Source organism: Lepeophtheirus salmonis, chromosome 3 (genome assembly GCF_016086655.4).
Source record: "Lepeophtheirus salmonis chromosome 3, UVic_Lsal_1.4, whole genome shotgun sequence".
NCBI lineage: Eukaryota > Metazoa > Arthropoda > Copepoda > Siphonostomatoida > Caligidae > Lepeophtheirus > Lepeophtheirus salmonis.
This window is the reverse complement of record NC_052133.2, coordinates 49372686-49393608: the sequence shown is the minus strand read 5'-3', so window position 1 is coordinate 49393608 and position 20923 is coordinate 49372686. Positions and strand designations below refer to the sequence as shown.

General features: G+C 31.9%; 1 protein-coding gene across 1 annotated transcript in view; it reads left to right on the top strand.

Moving 5' to 3' along the window:
- DAAM (disheveled-associated activator of morphogenesis-like protein) overlaps positions 1 to 20392 on the top strand; it is a 47719-nt gene extending 27327 nt beyond the window's left edge. Inside the window, 12 exon segments of the mRNA XM_040709501.2 lie at positions 13411 to 13575; positions 13671 to 14093; positions 14877 to 15342; positions 16110 to 16837; positions 16915 to 17057; positions 17120 to 17281; positions 17345 to 17648; positions 17941 to 18002; positions 18063 to 18167; positions 18238 to 18325; positions 18439 to 18609; positions 19260 to 20392. Coding sequence (XP_040565435.1) covers positions 13411 to 13575; positions 13671 to 14093; positions 14877 to 15342; positions 16110 to 16837; positions 16915 to 17057; positions 17120 to 17281; positions 17345 to 17648; positions 17941 to 18002; positions 18063 to 18167; positions 18238 to 18325; positions 18439 to 18609; positions 19260 to 19538 — 3096 coding nt within the window. The 3' untranslated portion in view covers positions 19539 to 20392.
- Positions 20393 to 20923: the final 531 nt, after the last annotated feature.

Sequence of the window (20923 nt, the reverse complement as noted above, 5' to 3'; positions counted from 1 at the left end):
CAAAAATGGCAACTCTACATATATCTATGATGTAACTTTTTAGTCTTTTTGATGTTGGAGAAAAAGGGATTGTTCAAGACGGTTCTCGGTCTTCCCTAGAATGTAACTCATTGTGCGTTTATATCTCCGTTTGAACCCATAAACTTCTTTTTAGAGATTTTTTTGCAAATGAGTTTTCTTTTCTTCATGCATTAATGATTTGATTTTTGATATTGATTATGATGGGATCACGTACCAATAAAATATATATTGATAAGTAGGTAGAGCATAGACTTTCAAAAAACCAAATAAATAAATCAAAAGATGAGTATTATAAAAGATAAATAAATATATTATTTGAAGATGATATGAGGACGTTTTTATGGTGTAGTGAAAACATTCCTTCACTTTCCTTAGAGACAAAATATGATTTGGAGGTCGTGCAAAGTTGTATGTTATATTAGAGGGATATTATTTATTTGAACCATTAATATAATATGGCTTTAACCCATCACACACATGTCTGCTCACAAGAACTTTCACTTCTCCATATCTTATTTTTCTTCCTTTCCGCTTTTGTATGTATGTATGTAGGTATTTAATTTATGAGCAGTTTTGCTCTGAGGACTCTTACTAAAAAAAGAGGCTCCTACTATTTAGAGAAGAAATAAATTACATTTTTTTTTAATTATCTGTCGTTGAAAATTTCGCCTAAAATCTGAGAAAACGGAGAAATAATTTGTGCCACTTGTAAAAAAAAGTAATCTTATTGGCAACTATTTATGTTTTCTACGTTTATCAAAATTTGCCAAGAAACTGCAATGGTTCTCGAATTATACGTAGAAATTACATCAATAGGATTATTTACTTAACATTTTGATTAATTAATAATACGCTTTAATTCTATATATATCACAATGAATAATATTTAAAAAACCAAGCCCTTCCCAAAATATAGTCTTGCGGACGCCCCTGGTAAGATGGAGTTTCTAGGCTTAATTTTACTATATGTAAATATTTGAGTTAGAACAATTTGGTCCTCAACCCACGATTCATAGCAAAAAACAAGTCATTATTTTATGCGAGAAGACCGAATTTCCTGTATAAACCAAATTAATTCCGCCTAAAAAAATTTGTAACGGTCTCAGAGCAGTTTTAATCTCTCATTTCTCCGGTCTTTGACACATTTAGTTCGTAAAAATATACATATATATATGTATATAATTAATTTGTAGTTTGGGGAAACATTCCGAAAAATTATCTTGTTTAGTATTCGCTCTCATTATTAATTTTGTATAAAAAAAAACAAAGACTACAGTCCTACTAAAATTCGTCAATCCTAGACACTACAACAGCTGAAATAAAGTTACACACTGTAGCTCAGTTTAAGTAAATTTTGAAAAGAAGAGATTCCCCCATTTACAAACCGATGATAAAAAGACTGAAAAAAACTGGGGGTGTACTGTGATTAGTCCTAGAATCGATCCAGCAATACTAATCATGCAAAAATCATTTATTGACGAATAATAAATTGTCATCTATTCATAACTGAAGAAGAAATTAACACTCTCCCATCCCAGATTTCCAACTCAAAACCTAAGATTAATAGTTTTATATACATATGTACTTGTTATAGCACAGTGACCTTGAAGATCCCCCCTCCTCTATCCTGAAACATGTTTTCTCCACGTAATTAAAAGTAGTAGTAGTTATATACTTATACCAAAAAAGAAAAGTATTCATTATATTTTTATTCAAAAAATATTTATAAGTATTTCGTAAGACATACTCATTTCTATTTTTTTTTTTTTTGTTTTTAGACCGAAATGTCTTTTTTTATTATTAAGGTGTGTAGCGTTGTTTCGTTTAAAACATTAGAAGTAGAATTAGAAGTCTAGGAAGTTCACGATTTATTCGAAAAACGTGGAAATGAATAATATATGTATTATGTACATATATTCCTGTTGTTTTATATTTCCGTCTCATCAACTTCTTGAATCTACCCATAGGTACCTACTTAGTACTTAAGGCACATAAAGATATCATTTATACACATTAGAGTTCTTTTGTCACGATAAAAAATATTTTCCTACCGGCCTCACCAATATTAGTATAGGCAGTGTTGTCTCAGTCCTTATTTAGGACTGAAGACTGTAGGTCTACCTATTTTAGTATCCGTCCGGTAATTAAAGACTAATAGGACCGGTCCTGAGACTGGAGTGGACCGTATAAATAAGGACCAACACAACACTAAGTATAGGTATTTCGTTATTTTTAGATACTTTTTCCGACTAAAAATAATAGGTTGATGTAAAGGGAATTTCCATGTTTTTCGCTTCGTTTCAATGCATCATTATATGATGTCTTACAACCATCCAATTTAAGACAAATGCGCCCTGTTCTGTTAAATAACTTGTTGCCAACGAAAATTCAACTTCACATTGACCTTTTCGAAGAAGCCCCTGTTCCTATTGTCAGAAACTGGGACAACCAATTTCCGTAGGCCTATTTTGAGGCCCAAATTTGTACCCCCAAGCTTGTTGGCCATATACATGACCAGGTAGTAGATATTTGGTGCCAGTCCCGAACTGTAAGGTGGACGCATAAAAACTTCTTATCCGAGATCCTGGAGCTTCTGGTGTTCATCAAAGATGTGTGCAGACTAGTGTTGTCCTGATGGATAGCAATTTATCTCCTATTCCCCAATGCTGGCCGCTTCTTTCGATCACCATCTTCAAGCCGTCGAGTTGTTCATAGTAGAGGGCAGAGTTTGGCCATAGGGGAGTAGCTTATTGTAGATTATTCCCTGACAATCCCATCTAACATGCAACCACACCTTTCTGGTTGTAAATCCTGGCTAGGTCACGGTCTGGGCCGCTTTGTTGGCTTTCGACCTCGATCTCTGTCGTTTGGCATTGACGTAAGTGATCCATTTTCCCTCGCCAGTAACAATCTGCTTCAGAAATTGATTGATTTTGGTTCAGTTCATGAGATTTTTAAAAATATGGCGAATTTCTTCCTTTGAGATCTTCATAATTGATGCACAATAATTCACGACAGATCAGCTATGCGCAGTACTGTGCAGAAAGCGTTTATAGTATACAGTATGATTTGGTATGGCCAATAATGAAAAAAATATTATAAGTTGAAAAAAAGGGCCGGTAATACGAAATTATTTTTCCCCAACGTAATATAAAACAAACTAGACTAGTTCAGAAATTAGAAGACTTTTTTTATTAGGAACAGGTGTATATGCAAAGCAAATCAATGTAGTATTCAATGCAGGGGTTATCTTTCTTTTTATACTTAAAGTCAATTAATGAAGTTTAATCAATTATTTATGCATTTTATGTTTTAAAAGGACCTTCGTTATTTTTATTATATCACAACACATTTCTTACGAAAAGACACAAAATCACCTTGAGTAGTTAGCCAATTCTTTCCAACTACGGAATGATTATACATTACTTAAAAATAGCTAATTATAATTAAACCAATTAATGTTGTTTAGAAAACGGATTTATTGAAAAGAAGTAGAAATATCGTCAACTCACAACAAAATACAATTTTTGTATTAGTGAGGTGAGACAGTGTGAGAACGCGTCTTTTTCAATGAAGGCTGTTAAACGTTCGTGCAAGACTTGTTTGATCACAAGAAAATTATGCAAGGGAGTCATTTGAATTTTTCAACAGAAATTATACTGCTTCTTGGTTTATAAAGTTTGAGATCCTGTATGGTTTTGACTGGATAGATGACGCCCTAGTGGCTATTCATGTACATCAAACAGTCTCCATTCAAAGACATACCAGGTAGTCAATTGAATTCTTAACACAAACTAATTCAATAATGAAATAAGGTTGAGAGATTGAAATTAATTCATATTTCGATATATTAAAACTTAAACCATTAGTTACAACCCCCTCTCCTCCCTGCGCCCCTGATGCCAACCCCTTGACTACACCTTTTGGGTGCAGGTCTGCTATTACTGCTAAGGGCGGTTACATCAATGATTAAGAGATCTCAGACATACATGTATTTGTAGTATTAATTTTGTTCAAATGACATTGTTAATATAATTGGAAATATATGAATAAAAGAATAACAAAACTTTCAGTTAGATTCAAGTTTCAGAGTTATTTGAAGACGACTTCAACTATATTTGCATTCATTATGTATACTATAAATCCCTACTTTCTATATTTATTTGATATAGCCTCAAGGAGGAGATTATTTGGTCTTGCTATTTTTATTTTTATTTTTTGTTTAGAAAAATAATTTTTGTTTATTTTTGTGACAGTTTCTATTTTGTATGTAGTATGGTAATTGTTTTAATTTCGCTTGTAGCAATAGTTAATAAAAAAAATATCATATCAAATCATGAGAAATGTAACTACCTTGCTATAATGAAACTATGTACAAAGGTAATTAAATTGAGAGGGAAAGTAGATTTGATTAAGATTTCATATTATTCATGTATCCTTGTGAATCCTTTTAGGTACATTTTGATTATGAATTAATTAATCCAACAGAGGGGGAGTCGTATCTATGTATCTACTACTCACGAGTATCACGTTAGTTGCATTAAACTGTGACTATAGGGATGAGGCGTAGGAAATATGTCCTAAAAAAACGGGAGTTTTTTTTCTTTCCTAGTTGGTAATGCAAAGTGTGTTTTTTATCTTATAAAGCTGTAATAATGACTATTTAATTGTTGAGAAGGGAACATCTAAGTATGAAGTAATCATTAGTGCTCATGAATATTGATGAAAATTCTAAGTATTTTGTAGAGGTAGATTCAATGTAGGCTCGAGCACGAAAGCTCGACGTCCGGACTTCATTTTGCCAAACCTAAAAAGCCTGTTGCCAGAGCCTTCCAGGCCCACATTTATTTGTTATGTAAAAAAAATCCTTTATAACTAATGGATGACGTCATTTTCGATTTGAAAAAAAAAATCTATATCTATTCACAAAAAATTTAATAACTTAAATTTCAAATATTACATTTTTTGGAAAAATAATTCAAATATTACATTTTTTGCTCTGCTGTATAATTTGCTCGAATGCCGGGAAATAAATTCTAGTAAAAAGCAAATATTCCTTAATTTGAGGGGGGAGGGGACTATAACCCACCCCCTGCGGATCTTCCTTGTAAAACTAGTTGTTACAGAAAGACGAATTAATGGATTTTATTTGAAAGAGGCCATACTCGAAGCCAATATAAGTCATTTAATCCATTAAAGGTTTTGAACTATTGTTAGCATTGTTGAGTATATCTGAACACATCCCAGAAATTTGAATAATAAGCCTATAATTAGCTCTAATGAAAGTCAAAAATATTTTGCACAGGGAAGCTTTATTATCAACGGAAACAATGGAAGGTTGAGACAAGCTCAAGTACAACAATGAGTTTTAAGGGCCACCCAAATGAATATAGATACTTGTGTTGAGACTTGGTCCAGCACCGATTTTTTTTTTTTTGGCTCGGTCTTAAGTGATTTTTTCAAGAGTGATTAGGACTGATTTTTCGGTGCAGACTGCGTTATCAGACCGTGGACTGATTTTTTTTTTTTTGGTCTCACTTTGTAGACCGATTTTCTATTGGTCTCAATTTATGGATCGATTTTTATCGGTCTCATATATTATAAGAGACCAATTGTTTTTCTAGATCAACCGTCATTGATTTTTTTCAAAAAAATCTCAAAAAATGCTCTAGAACAGATACTATATACAAATAAGAGACGAACGGATTAGAAATCATCCGAGCTACCTCTGCTAAACTTCGTATGACGTCATTGTACTTCAAAAAACACATTATGTCATGTTATACACAATTTATCAGTAAAATCGGTCAAGACCGATTTTTTTTGGGACCGAACTGTACTGAATTTTTCCTTTGGCCCGATCTAGACCGAATTTATATTTGAGACCGGTCCAGACACAGCTTTTTTGTTGGACCGAACTATTTATTTCCAACAAAAAATTTAACTGTCTCAGACCAGTCAAGGATTTCCAGACCGAAACCCATCACTATAGATACATACATTAGGAGGTAAATCCTTGAGTAATGTCGTTAGTTAGGGGCCCTATGAGATATATAAAATATAGATAATTATCATATGATGGTTATTCTTCATAGAATAATTATGTATAGGATAAAATGCATATATTTTCAATCCTGTTCCTTGAAAGGTAATAATATCTAATATAAGGAACCACAATTGGTTAGTACAAAAATTGTGAAAACTTGGTTTCAATGATGATGCTTGAAATAAATACATGCTCACTACTACTTTACAAATGCACTTCCTTCTTCCCCCTTTTGGTTTTGAATCTACCCTATGTATATTGTAATAATATATATTTGTGTTGAGAGTAGAGCAATTATTATTTTGTTCTTGGTTCGATCTTGAGGGATTTTTCAGTTTTGAAGAAGAATGATTTGGACGGATATTTCAGTTGAAAAAAACCAATAGTTTTCAAATTAGAATGCGATTTTCTCCCCATCTCACATATAGTGAGTTTCCACATCAATTGTACGTGTACACCAGGGGTCGGCAACCTATAGCGTGCCATGGCACGCACAAATTAGAACATATTCCTGTAGTTTGTGTATGTATTTTACCATTATTGTTGATAGTGGGAGGCTCATTGATTAGAAATGTAGAAGTTGGTACTCCATGTCTCAAAAGTTGCCTACCCCTGGTGTACACTGTACACGTAAATAGCGTTTTGGGGAATGTACAATTTATTTCTTAGAATATCCTTATGCAAAAGCATTTTCGCCCCCTGGCTGAAAATACCATTTATAATTATTGTTGTTATTTAAGCCATAGAACACGAAAATGAGGATTAAAATTTTCTATCTCAGTAGGTTTGGCCTTTAAGATTTTTTTTTTTAATCATGTTATAATTTCATTTCAGAGCCATACTTTAAAATGAAATAACTATATAGATGAAAATAAAGGTAATAACAATTAATCAAAAAACATTCCAGCATTCGAAAAATAAATTATTTATTAAGTTATCCTGAATACAGTTCCTACAAAATGTGTCTAATGAAATAAAATGAAAGGTCTTCTGTATTAATAGCCTGATCTGTTATAGAGGGAACGTTAATATTTTGAAAATTAAAGAATATAACATTTAGGATACTTTTTAAACTTTTTGGATTTTCAATTTTTCTTTATTTTTATTTTTTCAAGTAGATATTAAACTGCTTGTCTTTTTTTTTAAATTGTATTTTGAGTATAATTTCGATTCAAGGCTACATTTTTAAATAAAATAACAATATAGATAAAAATTTAAGGTAATAACAATTGTTAAAAACATTTAAGCATTCAAAAGAATAATATTTTATTAAGTTATCTTGAAGACAGCTCCTACAAAAGGTGTCTGTTCATACAAAAATCCAGTAAAATGAAGGATCATATATGGAGCCAATATTTTTTTCAATTGCTTTATTTTATAGCTGAAACTAAAGAGTAAACTTAAAACTACAGCTTACAAAGATTTGCTGTCAAAAAATAGTTCAATTTTGATTTATTTTTTCAGTTTAACTTTTAATTTTCTCATATAATATTTAGTAAATAAACAATTTAAGGTTACGAGAAAATGATTCGAAATTGAATATATTATCTGACTAATTTTAATAAATAATTAATATTTATATGGCTTAAATAACAATAATACATGTGGGTTTTAGCCGGAAAGCGGTCCAAGATCTTAATTTTAGTGCATAGAGTTATTATTCATAATATAATAATCTTCACCCCTCAACAATTATCCTTTTCAGAATGAAGAGATTCTGTGTTTTTTACTTTTAGATAAATTGGTTTTCAAATTAAAAAATTGTTACCATTTGCCATTGTATTTTTTTTCTTCTCCTCAACAAGAAACATTTTAAATCAGAAAACCTCTTCATTTTCAAAAGGGATAATTGTTGAGGTTTGAAGGCTATTATATGCATAGTTCACAAAAATAAAATGTCGATTTTTTACCGGAACACGGCCAAGGAGATTTAAAAATTCACCTTGACACGAATCGTACAAATCACTTCATATTATCTCATTATACATATGTTCACAATTTAGAAAATACATGACGTCAAGAATAAAATTTTAAATGAATCCAATCAAGATCGATTTTTTTATGTGCCCGAATTAGTTCAGTTCAATAAAAATTCAAGTGTTTCACACATGTGTATGATTGTCAGACAGAAGCCCATCCAAATATATATATATATATATTGGTGTTGAGACTCTTAAATGATTTTTGCTAGACCTATATTTCGGTCCAGATACAAATTCAGACCTTGGATCAATAACGATTGTCTTTTTGAAGACCGAATTTTTACATCAAGATTTTAGATTAAAGATGGATCGAATTAGTTGAAATTATAAAGGGGTCGGACCAGTCTAGGATTTTCAGGCAGGATCCCAACACAAGTATTAATATATAATATTTGGGTGCATAATATTGTTATAACTGGGGATGGGTTTTGGGAATCTTGTAGACACGGGTAAAACTGGGTATTTACTCCGGTATTTTAATACGCAATTGTAATTTGTACCTAAATGTATGTATTACATTAATTACAAATAATTTTTTGACGCACATAGATACCTACTAATGTACTATGTTACAAATGAGTGATAGAACCACAGAAGGGGGAAAGTTGCGTGATAATGTTGTCATGATTATTTGACGTCATTTTGCATAAAACCGCCTGCAGCTTCCTACTTTTGACTTGGTTCTAAGTGTCTCTTGCGAAGAAACAAAATATTGTGGGTTCTATGTAACAAATATTCCTTGAGTCAGGCATGACTAGGGATGGGATTTTTGGTGAGTGCGAGGAAAAGACGGGAGCCAAACTTAGGTTATTATTGAAAGTAGACCCTTTTTAACTTCAGCTCCCTGTTATATGATACTAAAGAGAGAAGAATTACTGCTATAAAGAGAAAAATGTTTAGCTTTTAAAGCAGCATTAATGCAGGGAAAATATTATAATTATATTTATTTTATTATGCAATTTTAAAACAATTTACAATCAAGTTAGCGAGAATGATTACTTGAGAGGGAGAAGTGAACACCACGATGACCTATTCAAGAATGAACAAAAACGAAGAAGGAGCACACGCGACAAACCTTTTTCCTATTATAATTTGAAAACTCAATATTAATAGAAATACAAGGTTATACCATAAACATTTTCGAATGATGTATGACTTCCACCACGATTTTTAATTGCGACGTAATAGAATATAAATCTTAGCAAGAGTAGCTATATATCCCCTTCTTTGACTTTTACTGTTGGAGTACGACTGATATACTCTATGACGTCAAAATCTGTCTGTCTTGTCGGTACGTTACATCAAATTAAAAATTATTGGAAGGCTGATTATATTATGCTATAACTTTGTATTTCTATTAACCTTGCTGTTAACTGTGTGGTTGTAGGGACAAAAAATCCCATCCCTACTAATGACTCAGTATCTTGGGAGATCAAAAAAGTGAAAGACTCGAAATTACCCGTCCTACATAGGGATAAATATATGGCAAATACTCGAATAACAATGAGTACCCTGCAATAAATATAGATAGGAATGCTCCTCAACGGGCAAATTTGCCAAATTTGGAAATTGAGTGAAATAACAACAACTCAATGATGTGATAATTTACAGATGCATTAATTCTTTGCTTAGTTTCTGTTGTTATTACATACATACTTAAGTATGTGCTTGCAAGGTCAAATTACTTTCATTTTGAGTACATCTTTTGCTCATTGATTTTGTTTTAAGTGTAGAAGGAGAGCCAGGAGATATCCCCTTTTACATATACCAGCATATGTATCACTCTAACCCTGGTTATAGAATCTTCGTTAGGCATCATTTTTTTGTTAATATATCATTTGCATAGTTTGTTAAAAACATTTTATCTGAACTGGGATATTATAAAAATAATTCTTGTTCCTTTGAGTCTACCCTACAATGTACAAGGTAAAATCGTGGACTTGTCATTAAATCAATCTAGATTACTTTAGGGTAGATATTTTAAAATACTAAGCTGCGTTATTGAAAGTAAGGACTATTCCGGTTGATAAGCAATAAAAGAACACTTTCAAAAGATAAACAGTTGTCAGTATGGAGACGAAAAGACAAAGGGTCAAGGTTAGTGGTTGTAATCTGTTCCGGGCCTTTTATTTCAACGATATAGGTCTCGGTTTAGCTTTATCGGTTTGAGTTCTTTTTTATACAGGCTCTGTTTGGTAACAGATACTTAAAACAAGGGGGCGCAAGAAAATACCGTCCCAGGAAATTATACCTTACACACAGGGTGTGTAATGTCCAAAGTTCCAGCAGGGGAATCGAAGACTCGTATAAAGGGGGCTTTAGTTTAAAATGTATAAGTGTAGGGAGGAGCTGGGCATAGTGAAGTTTGGGAAACCCTGGCTTACGAAATATTATAGTTATCATAGGAACAAAAGCACAAGAATCGAGACCGATAAGCAATATATAGCGATCTCGGCTCGACTTTGTCGGTTCCATTTCTTGACAGCTAAGGGCACACCCCTGCAAAGGGTGTCTGATTTTCTTCACGCCCGAGTGAGTGGTGTCCAGGGGATCATGAATTTAATTAATTGTTTTGCTTTAATGTTTGTTTCTCATTTTGATTTCTTGGACTATTCTTTTTTTGAATATGAACAATTAGCATGGAGATAAAATACGTAGAGTACTGACCCTGAGCAATATCAAGGGAAATGTTTTAATGCAGAAGTTAATAGAAAAATAAAATATGTCTAAATTACTTGCGGTAGTACCTGGCATTGTCCGGAGTTATTAGACGTCGACGAGTATACAAATGTTGCTTTAATAATATAAAAGATTAGACCCCAACAAATCCTTGGTATTACCTTCCTTTTCTCTTAAGCATACTCACACGTAGCTACTCAATCAATACTTAAACGTACTTTACTCAAGAATAAAAAAATAATAATACTTTTCTCGTTTTTTTAAAATATGAGTGAAACTAAACGCCAGTGAGATTTCATTTATTTTATACTTTTTTCCCTATACTATATAGTGTATTGGTACATCAATAAGGGATCACAATATACAGTGTACCTGGAGACGTCTTTCCATAAGTTTATAAATTATTTTTATTGGCTAGATTGCTCTTAAGTTGAATCAAGTTGAATTTTTAAAGACTTTTCCATGACAATTAGCAAGATTTTTGTGTAAGAACAGATGTTTCACTCAACAGTCAAATTGTATCCACTCATTGAATACTCAAATTGTATCAACTCACTGAATACTCAAATTGTATATCATGCTCAAATTATGAAATGACCCAACTCCCTTAATGGAACATTCTTTTATATTGAAGTGAGCAAGTATTGAAATGTTTATAAATACCCTGGAGTGTAAACTTTGTTTTATTAATTACGATTAAAATATTAATACCCATTTTAAACGGTTCTATGCTCAATTGGGTTTGCCTCTACTTGATAAAAAGAGCCATGAATCTAAATTATCTTCATAAAATGACAGACGACATCAAACTGCTTATGAAATATTACTCTTAACGACATTTTGGTCGTATATTTTTAGTCAACAAATTAATTATCAAAGTGCTGATAGCCATTTTGGTACAAGAATATTATTGTCAGTTCACAAACACTATTATGTACTTATAATTAACTTCTTTCATACTGTAGAATGTATTAGAAAAAAGGACCTTCAAAAGATCTTGTGTTTTGTTGTTCTGCCTTTTTGATCGATTCATCACACCCTAATCTATCTTTCAAGTCATTGTGTCTTGAATATACTATGTATATATATTGTATATATCTTTTAAATGAATGGTTTTTGGTTTTTCTTTTTGTTCTTAGCATGTGCGAGTTCTTTTTGAACATCAAACCAAAAATGAAAGGTTTTAATGATGATCGTCTTGGAGTTTGGGATCATTGTAAATAGGCTATATATATATATATATATTAATTCTATCCTTGTGAAGTAGTTTTAACAGCCTTGATCTTAATGGTGTCGTATATTACAATCAATTGACCATTTGATTAGTTATACCAATATGAAAATAATTTTAATCGACCCTGTACTGATAATATCAATTTTTATTCGGAAATACCTATATGCACTGAGTACTCGTTCATCAGATTGGTTAAAACTGCTTTTTTGGCCACAATGGTAAATGTCGAAACATCAATTAAAAACTACAGGATATGCATAAAATGTTGGTCAAAAACCAAGTAACTTTGGTCAAATATTGATTATGTTGTCTTCGTTTCGCTACTTGCTTTTCAGTTGTGGAGTATTCAAGGGCGTTCGTAGGATTATATATATATTTTTTATTTTTTGATGGGGGGAAGTGTTGGTTTTTAGATTTTTTTATGGAAAAAATATTAAATTTTTTGGAAAAAAAAAAATCAAAAATCCATGCTTCATCTTTAAAATTAATTTTTTTGCCAAATAATTTCAAAAATCTACAGCTTTTCACAAAAAATGATATTTTTTAGGAAAACATTTCAAAAATTCACAGTTCACAAAAATTTCAAAAATTAAATTGCAAATATAAAATCTTTTGGAGAAAAATTTCAAAAATCCATAGCTATTCACAAAAAAATTATTTTTTTGGAATATGGAATATCAAATATTAAATTTTCCAGTAAAAAGCAAAAATTCTACAGGCCCTCCTGCAGGCCCCCTGTTATTGGACGTAATTGGCTTTAGAACTAGTGTTGTATGGGTCTTTATTTAAGACTGAAGACTACAGTCCTGTCCAGTTAAGTCTCCGTACAGTGCAGTTTAGTCTGGCATATCAATTCGAAAAACTCATAAAGTTTGATCCGTGATGACTTCACTCCACTTTATTTATTCTTTTTTTTTTTTTTAAATAAGTTCAAGCACTGACAGTCCTATAGACTGACCCAGAGGTTTAAGGAGCGTTTCTAAAACTGGACTGGACAGAATAAATATGGATTAACACAAATACCAGTTAATTTCTTTTTTTTTTTAAATCTTCATATAATAGGAAAAGTTGTGAGATACAATGTATATTATTCCATCTACCTTAAATGTTTATAAATTGTAATAACTATTATTTAGACATCTCCATAATTACATGTTAATACTTATGTCTCTGTTCAAAGGGATTGCATAATACATTTTATTTAGATAGGCACAACAAAGTCAAAAAAGAATATGCTTATCCTTATTTTAGATCAGGCAAAATATGGCCTTTATTTAATGACGATGATAAGACTGATTTGAATGTCTTTGTATTATATTTGATTCAAACATAGTACGAGTATTTCTAATGAAGATAAATGATGTTCAAACACTCTTGATTAGATATCAATCCCTCCCTTCTGTGTTTATTCTCTATTCATTCTTAACAAATTTTTTTTATTTTTACAGGAGGAGTTGGATCTCTCTGCACCTAATAAGACAGCCATGTTAAGTTTGCCAAATGAGAAGAAATGGCAACTCTATTGCAGTCAAAAGGGTGTTCAAAACAACGCTGCTAATACGACACTTAATGATCCTGACATTTACATTCAAAAAGTTATAGAATTGTCCAAGGTAAATTGATAATGTTATAATTAATATATATTTATTTACCAAGGCTCTTCTCATCCCAAACATTAATTTTTTTCCTCTCCATTTGTCTACTACAGGTTTCATTCGTTGATGATGAATCCGAGATAAAAGCACGTTCTCACACGATAGATGGCCTTCAAATTGCTCTTAGAACTCAGCCCAATAGTTTTGTGACTCGATTTATTGAGGCTGAAGGACTTGTGTCTCTTTTGGACTCTTTAGCTAATATGGACTATGACACGGGACAAAGTTCTGTTCATACTGCTTTACTAGGATGTCTTAAAGCACTTATGAATAATTCTACAGGAAGGGCTCACGTCTTGGCTCACCCAAAAGGAGTCAACATTATTGCACAAAGTTTAAACACTGAAAATATTAAGACTAAGGTCGCTGTTTTAGAAATCCTTGGAGCTATGTGCCTCGTCCCTGGAGGGCATAAAAAGGTTCTTGAGGCAATGCTTCACTATCAGTCTTATGGTCATGAACGGACACGCTTTCAGGTGATTTGGTCATCCAGGGGAGTCCACAGGGAGTCCTCCAAAATTAAGGATTTTTTTCTTTTTACTTGAAAGTTTAATATTTCAATAAAAATAATTATCTGTGAATAGCTATGGATTTTCAAAAATTTTCTCCAAAAATTGTAATAATTTAAATTTTTCGTAAACAGTTAAGGTTTTTTGAAATTTTTTTTCAAAAATTTTATATTGGAAATTTTTTGAGAACAGCGTTGGATTTGGAAATTTTTTACCAAAATATTTAACTTTTTGAGAATAGCTATGGGGTTTTGAAAAAAAATTCCAAAAAATTTAATTTTTTTGTGAATAGCTCTGGATTTTTGAAAAAGTTAATATTTGTAATTTAATTTTTCTACTTTTTCCCAAAAAATTTAATTTTCTGTGAATAGCTATAGATTTTAGAAATTTTTTTCCAAAAAAAAAATAATATTTTAAATTAAATTTGGAAATTTTTCTTAACAGTAGAGGACTTTTTGATATTTTTCCCAAAAAATTCATATTTGAATTTTTTTGTAAACAGTTGTTTAGTATTAAAATTTTTGTGGGTTTTTGAAATTTTTTTTCAAAAAAAAAAGGGTAATATTTTAAATTAAATTTGGAAATTTTTTGGAAAAAAATTTAATTTCTGAGCTTTTTGAAAATAAATCCAAAAACCAAAGGCCCCCCTCCCCAAAAAAATAAATATATATATTTATTACCTTCCGGACGCCCTTGGCATCATTTTCTCTCCTCTGAGATAGTTCTAATGTTCTTATTTTGTTTTAATAGAGTATAATCAGTGATCTGGATCGAAGTACTGGAAAATATAAAGATGAAGTAAATCTAAAGACGGCCATAATGTCTTTCATCAATGCTATTCTTAATTATGGACCTGGGCAAGAAAACCTAGAGTTTCGGCTTCATCTTCGATACGAGTTTCTTATGCTCGGAATACAGCCTACAATTGATAAACTTCGTAAGCATGAGAACGAAACGCTTAATAGGTACTTACACTAATTAATTAGATATAATCATTAATGTATCATATAGCTAACGGAGTATGTTTTAGGCATTTGGACTTTTTTTGAAATGGTTAGAAGCGACGATGAGAAAGAATTGGCTAAAAGATACGATCAAGTTCACGTCGATACAAAAAGTGCTTCATCTATGTTTGAAGTGATACGAAAGAAACTGAATCATACAGCTGCCTTCCCACATTTCCTTTCTTTGCTCCAACATTTAATACTTTTACCTCGTGAGTTGTTTAATTGATGTATAATTCAAGTTTTGAATGCACTCAAATTGTTGTTTAAAATATGACTCGCCGGTATGAAAAAAAGACAAAAAAACAACATATAATGAGATTGCCTACAAGGAAAAATATCACACACGTTTAAGTGATATTTTATACAACTCTGAGCACTCACTCCATGTGAAGGGCAGGCTTGGACTCCGTACTTCCAATTGGCCTCGCGCTTAATGGAAAAAGGAATGAGCAAATTTCCAATTTAGAGTTATTTGAGAAAATGAGTAAATGTCGTTCTTAAAAAAAGTCATCTAAAAAACTGATATTAAATAAAATATGGGCTCAATGTTATTAACAAAGAACATGAGAAGCTTAAAAAAGTTAATTTAAAAAAATTACTAAAAAAAAATTACACTCTTTACTAAAAAAAACACAACCTTTATTTGATAACCATGATAAAAAGTTTTATCAATAAAGGCCGCTGAAATTTAATCTATGAATCAAAGGGTCCAGCATTTTATTTTTACAAAAATGTGATTTTTTTTATCCAATTTTAAAAAGGAAAGAAGGAAAAGAACTCTGGACATTTTCTCCAGGCCTCAATCTCGTTAAAGCCGGCTCTTTTCTTTCTTATTAATTATTATTCTAATCCCTATCCAGATGGGATTTAGTCCTTGTGCAATCTGTTTCGTATATAAGCCTGTAATATCTAAAGCTGGCTTTGTCCATATGAACTAAGTAATTGATACTAATAAATATAATTAACTTTTTTACAGTTGATTATGGATCCCATCCTCAGCACTGGTTTTTATTTGATAGACTGGTTCAACAAATTGTACTACAATCTGAAAATCAAGAAGATCATGATGTCTCACCTATACAAATCAACGTAAAAGAAATAGTTCAGCATCTTGCAAAGGAGGAGGAACTCATGGAGTTCCGTACTCGTGCAGAAGAGCTCGAAAAAGAAGCAACGGAGCTTGCAAATACTTTGGCAACTCGAGAACAGGAATTGGATGTGAAGACGCAGGAGAAAGAGGACATTGAAACCAATCTTGAGAGAACAAAAGAAAAACTTGAAACCGAGGTCGCTCTTCACTTGGAGACAAAGAATCGCTTAGCGGAAATTGAGTCCCGAGTTGGTGGAGCATCTCCTTCTAAACTAGTCAATTCTTCTGTTCCAAAGCCACCTCCAATTTCTGGGCTGACAGCGCCGCCCCCACCACCACCTCCTGGACCACCTCCTCCTCCAGGTCCACCCCCTCCACCTGGTGGACCTCCATTACCCCCTTCTTTATCATCAACTCCACCCAGTAAACCTACTCCTAAAAAGAACGTTCCTCAATCATCCAATCCTCTTAAATCATTCAATTGGTCAAAGCTTCCAGACTGTAAAGTCTCTGGGACTATATGGACCGAAATTGAAGAAACCAAATTATACAAAAATCTTAATTTGGCTGAAGTAGACAGAATGTTTTCTGCTTATCAAAAGAATGGCGTTCTTGTAAGATCCCATTGATTAATGTTCTGCATAAATTATTGTGTATATATATATATATTTTTTTTTTTTTCTCATTATAGTCGGAAGGTTCAATGGAAGACTTACGTTCTATGGGTACCATTTGTAAACGCAACAAGGTTATATCTGTGATAGATAGTCGACGGGCTCAAAATTGTACGATCTTATTATCCAAGCTTAAAATGTCAAACGAAGAAATTACCAAGTAAGTGCACTTGTCAGCAATATAATGATTAAAATTCCAACTCTTTAAAACCATAATTACAGAGCAATTATGAGTATGGATATGCGTGACAATTTTCCTGTCGACATGGTTGAACAAATGCTGAAATTCACTCCTAGTCCTGAAGAAAGGGCTCTTCTCGATGAGCATGCCGATGAAATTGAACAGCTTGCTCGTGCAGACAGATTTTTATTTGAACTTTCAAAGTAAGATACTTTATTGGTTATATTATAATACTTTCTTAATCTTTCATTTTTTTTTTTGAATAGAATAACCCATTATGAGCAACGGCTAAGGACTCTCCATTATAAGAAGAAATTCTTGATCTGGATTGGTGAAATTAAACCTAAAATAACAGCTGTATTGGAGGCTTCCAAGGAGGTACAACGATCCAAAAAACTCAAAAAAATGTTAGAGATTATTTTGGCTTTTGGGAACTATATGAATCGTGGACAACGAGGAAACGCCGTTGGTTTTAAACTGTCAAGTCTTACACGTATTGGTGATACAAAATCCAGTTGTAACAAAAATGTTACACTTTTACATTACATAGCTGAAACTTGTGATCAAAAGGTGGGTCAGAAGAATGCAAATACATACATACTTTAGGGTGTAGGATATTCTTTTCTTTTTTATAAAAAATCCTCGACTTCTCTGATTATGTGCAGTTAACTTTTAGAACATCAATTAAAATACGATAGACTTGATCTATCAGTTTCAAATTTGATATAAGGTTTTGAATATGTATAAAGAACAATGGCTGAAGAGTAATACAGCCTTAAGCAAAAATTATACTCCTCTCTAAAATAATTATCAAAAAATATATTCTTTGTGTTCCTAATTACAAATTTGTTATTTCTTTTAGTTCAAAGATTGTCTTTTACTAGAGCAAGATATTCCATCCGTCAAAGACGCAGCCAAAGTCAAGTAAGTTATTAAAAGTAATTATAATTGATATCATTTAATTTATTGTATTTATGTTTGTAGCATCAAGGAGCTGGAAAAGGATATGGCACTTTTAAGGAATGGAATGAAGGAAGTGAATCGGGAGGTTGAATTCCATCGAACTCAGCCTCAAACCAATGGTGATAGGTAATCATTATAATTAATTTTATATATTAATGAAAGATGAAATTATAATTATTATTCCATTGTATTTTAGATATTTAACTGTTATGCGGGAATTTGTGAGTATGGCATCAGTTAGACTTGCGGAACTAGAGGATTTATTTTCGGATATGAAAGCAAGGGTAAGTGATTATTTTTCAAATGATTTAATTATTGAAAATTCAATTTTGTATTTAATCAAAGGGCCAATCCAAATTAATACAACTTAAAATATTATTTGTATTTCCTGTTTTAGTTTGATCGCGTTTGTCGACTCTTTTGCGAAGATCCTGCCACGAGTCAGAGTGACGAATTCTTTGGAGCCTTTGATCAGTTCATATCAAGTTTCCTAGACGCAAGATCCGAGAATGAAAATGCAAGAAAGAAAAAGGAAGAAGAAGAAAAAATTGCAAAGCAGCATCAAGAGGTATTTAATTTATCAATATAATCAGGCCCGTCGGAAGATTTAAAACATTGAAAGGGGGAAAACATATTTTTGGAAAAGATGATTAAAATATCTGTTTAACGGTTATTTGAGGGGGAAAAAATTTCAAAAATCCACAGCTACTCATGAGAAATTAATTTTTTCGGGAAAAAATTATTTTTCATATATAATGTAAAATTGTTTGATAAAATATTCCATATATTAAATTTTTGGAGAAAAATTTAAAAATCCATAGCTTTCACAGCAAATTTAATTATTTGAAAAATAAAATGAAATTTCAAATATTAAATATTTTGGGAACAAAAAAATTAAATAGTAAATTTTCTTGTAAAAGGCAAAATATCTTTTTTCTGCAGCCCCTGCGATTGCCCCCAAGTCCCTAACAAATCATCAGTGTTACTCTCTGTCATTCATGAGCACAAGCACGTGCTTGTGCTTAGATGTTCTCTCCTATTGAAAGGATATAACGATATCAGTTTTGTAGAATAAATAAAAAAATACTCTTCAAGTTACAACCAGAGAATGTCTCAAACTCGTTTTAGGTCATATTTTTGTTCAACTCTCCAACTTCCGACGGCCCTGATAATCATTTATAATAAATTATAATTAATCATGTACATAATTCTACATAGATGCGAATGAGAACTCTTGAACGTAAAAAGAGTACAGCTGGAGGAGGTCGATCCCTTCTTTGCTCATCCTCCAACTCATCCGTCTCCAATTTGAGCAATGGATCCGGAGAGAAAAATGAATTTGATGATCTGATATCTGCTCTGAGAACAGGGGATGTCTTTGGGGAGAACATGGACAAATTTAAACGAAATCGCAAAATACGTAACTCTCCACCTCGTGTGGATCGCAATGACTCCTTTCTCAGAGAGCGAAACAATCGGGATCCCCGACAGAAATGAAAATAAATGATTATATGATATTATTAATAACACATGCATAAGACGAATTATTTTTTTATAAAAACATATTGATATTAGTATGACGATCGGTCGTCACACACGGATCCACCACATTATCTACTACACTCGGACGGAAATGTCTCTCTCCTCATTTTTTATATTACTATTTACGACTTTGCTACTATCATAATATATTATTATTGCTATCTCTCCACAATATAATTAATTATCAAAATAATTATTATTATTTATGAAAAAAACAAAAAAAAACACCTTTGTAATAATTTCTTCTTCTTATACACTCAGTGCCATAGGTTAAAAATTCTTTCTTTTTTATATATGACTTTAGTCAAAATATCATTTATAATTCATTATTTGTATTTCCACCCGTTTCCCCCCCCCCATTTATGTTCAAAATAAGGAATTTTTTTATATAATTGAAGTATTATCCTATATATAATAATTACTTACTATTACTTTACAAAAACAGGCCCCCGAACCCGCGCCCCTCTCCCCCACTACACATTTATATATAAAGGAACAGCAGCACATCTTGATACTTCTTGAATCCATGATTATTAATCTATAAATGTTTCTTTTTGTCGTCTTTTCAATATGAGGGCCTCATTGGCTTAACTAAATCAACCGTTTTTTGTTTTTTTTTGCTTCACTCTGTTTTCAAGGTATCAATTGATAGATTTATATTTAATTAATTATATTATTATAATAACAACTACATTCTCCTAATACTATAATTATTATTATTCTAAAATATAAATACATCTCTTATATCGATGTGTATTATACAATTTCAATAATACGAATAAAGAAAATTTATTTATTTTAATTTCAAATATATTCTCATAGTGGGGACGAGTTCAGAATGATTTAATATTGACCAGAGTTGTTCAGACTGTCTCTCTCTTTTTCCCCTACAGGGTGGTCCATCGTAATCTGAACACTTACTAATTTAATGATTAATGAAGGTTGACTGATTGAAATTAATTCATATTTCGATATATTAAAGCATAAACAATTAGTTACAGAACAAAACAAATTTGAATTTACGTACAAGTCGAGGAAATGAGATTCTAATGTGATCTATGAATTTCCATTCGTGTGGAAAGAGCCTTGTGAGGGTGGATAGGCCACTTTTGACACCAGCAATGACATACTCTTTTGAATTAGTTTTGAGTGAGTCTTTTGAACTCTTTTTTGACACTTTTGGCCCCCTACAGCCTTGATGTCAACCCCTTCGGTCGCACCTTTTGGATGCATGTTGATGGGAAGGCCGGCAGTTACTATCAACCAAATATTGAGGCCCTCAAAGCAACTGTCATCCAACACTGGGATGCCATGACAGAGAACTACATCCGCAGCGGGTC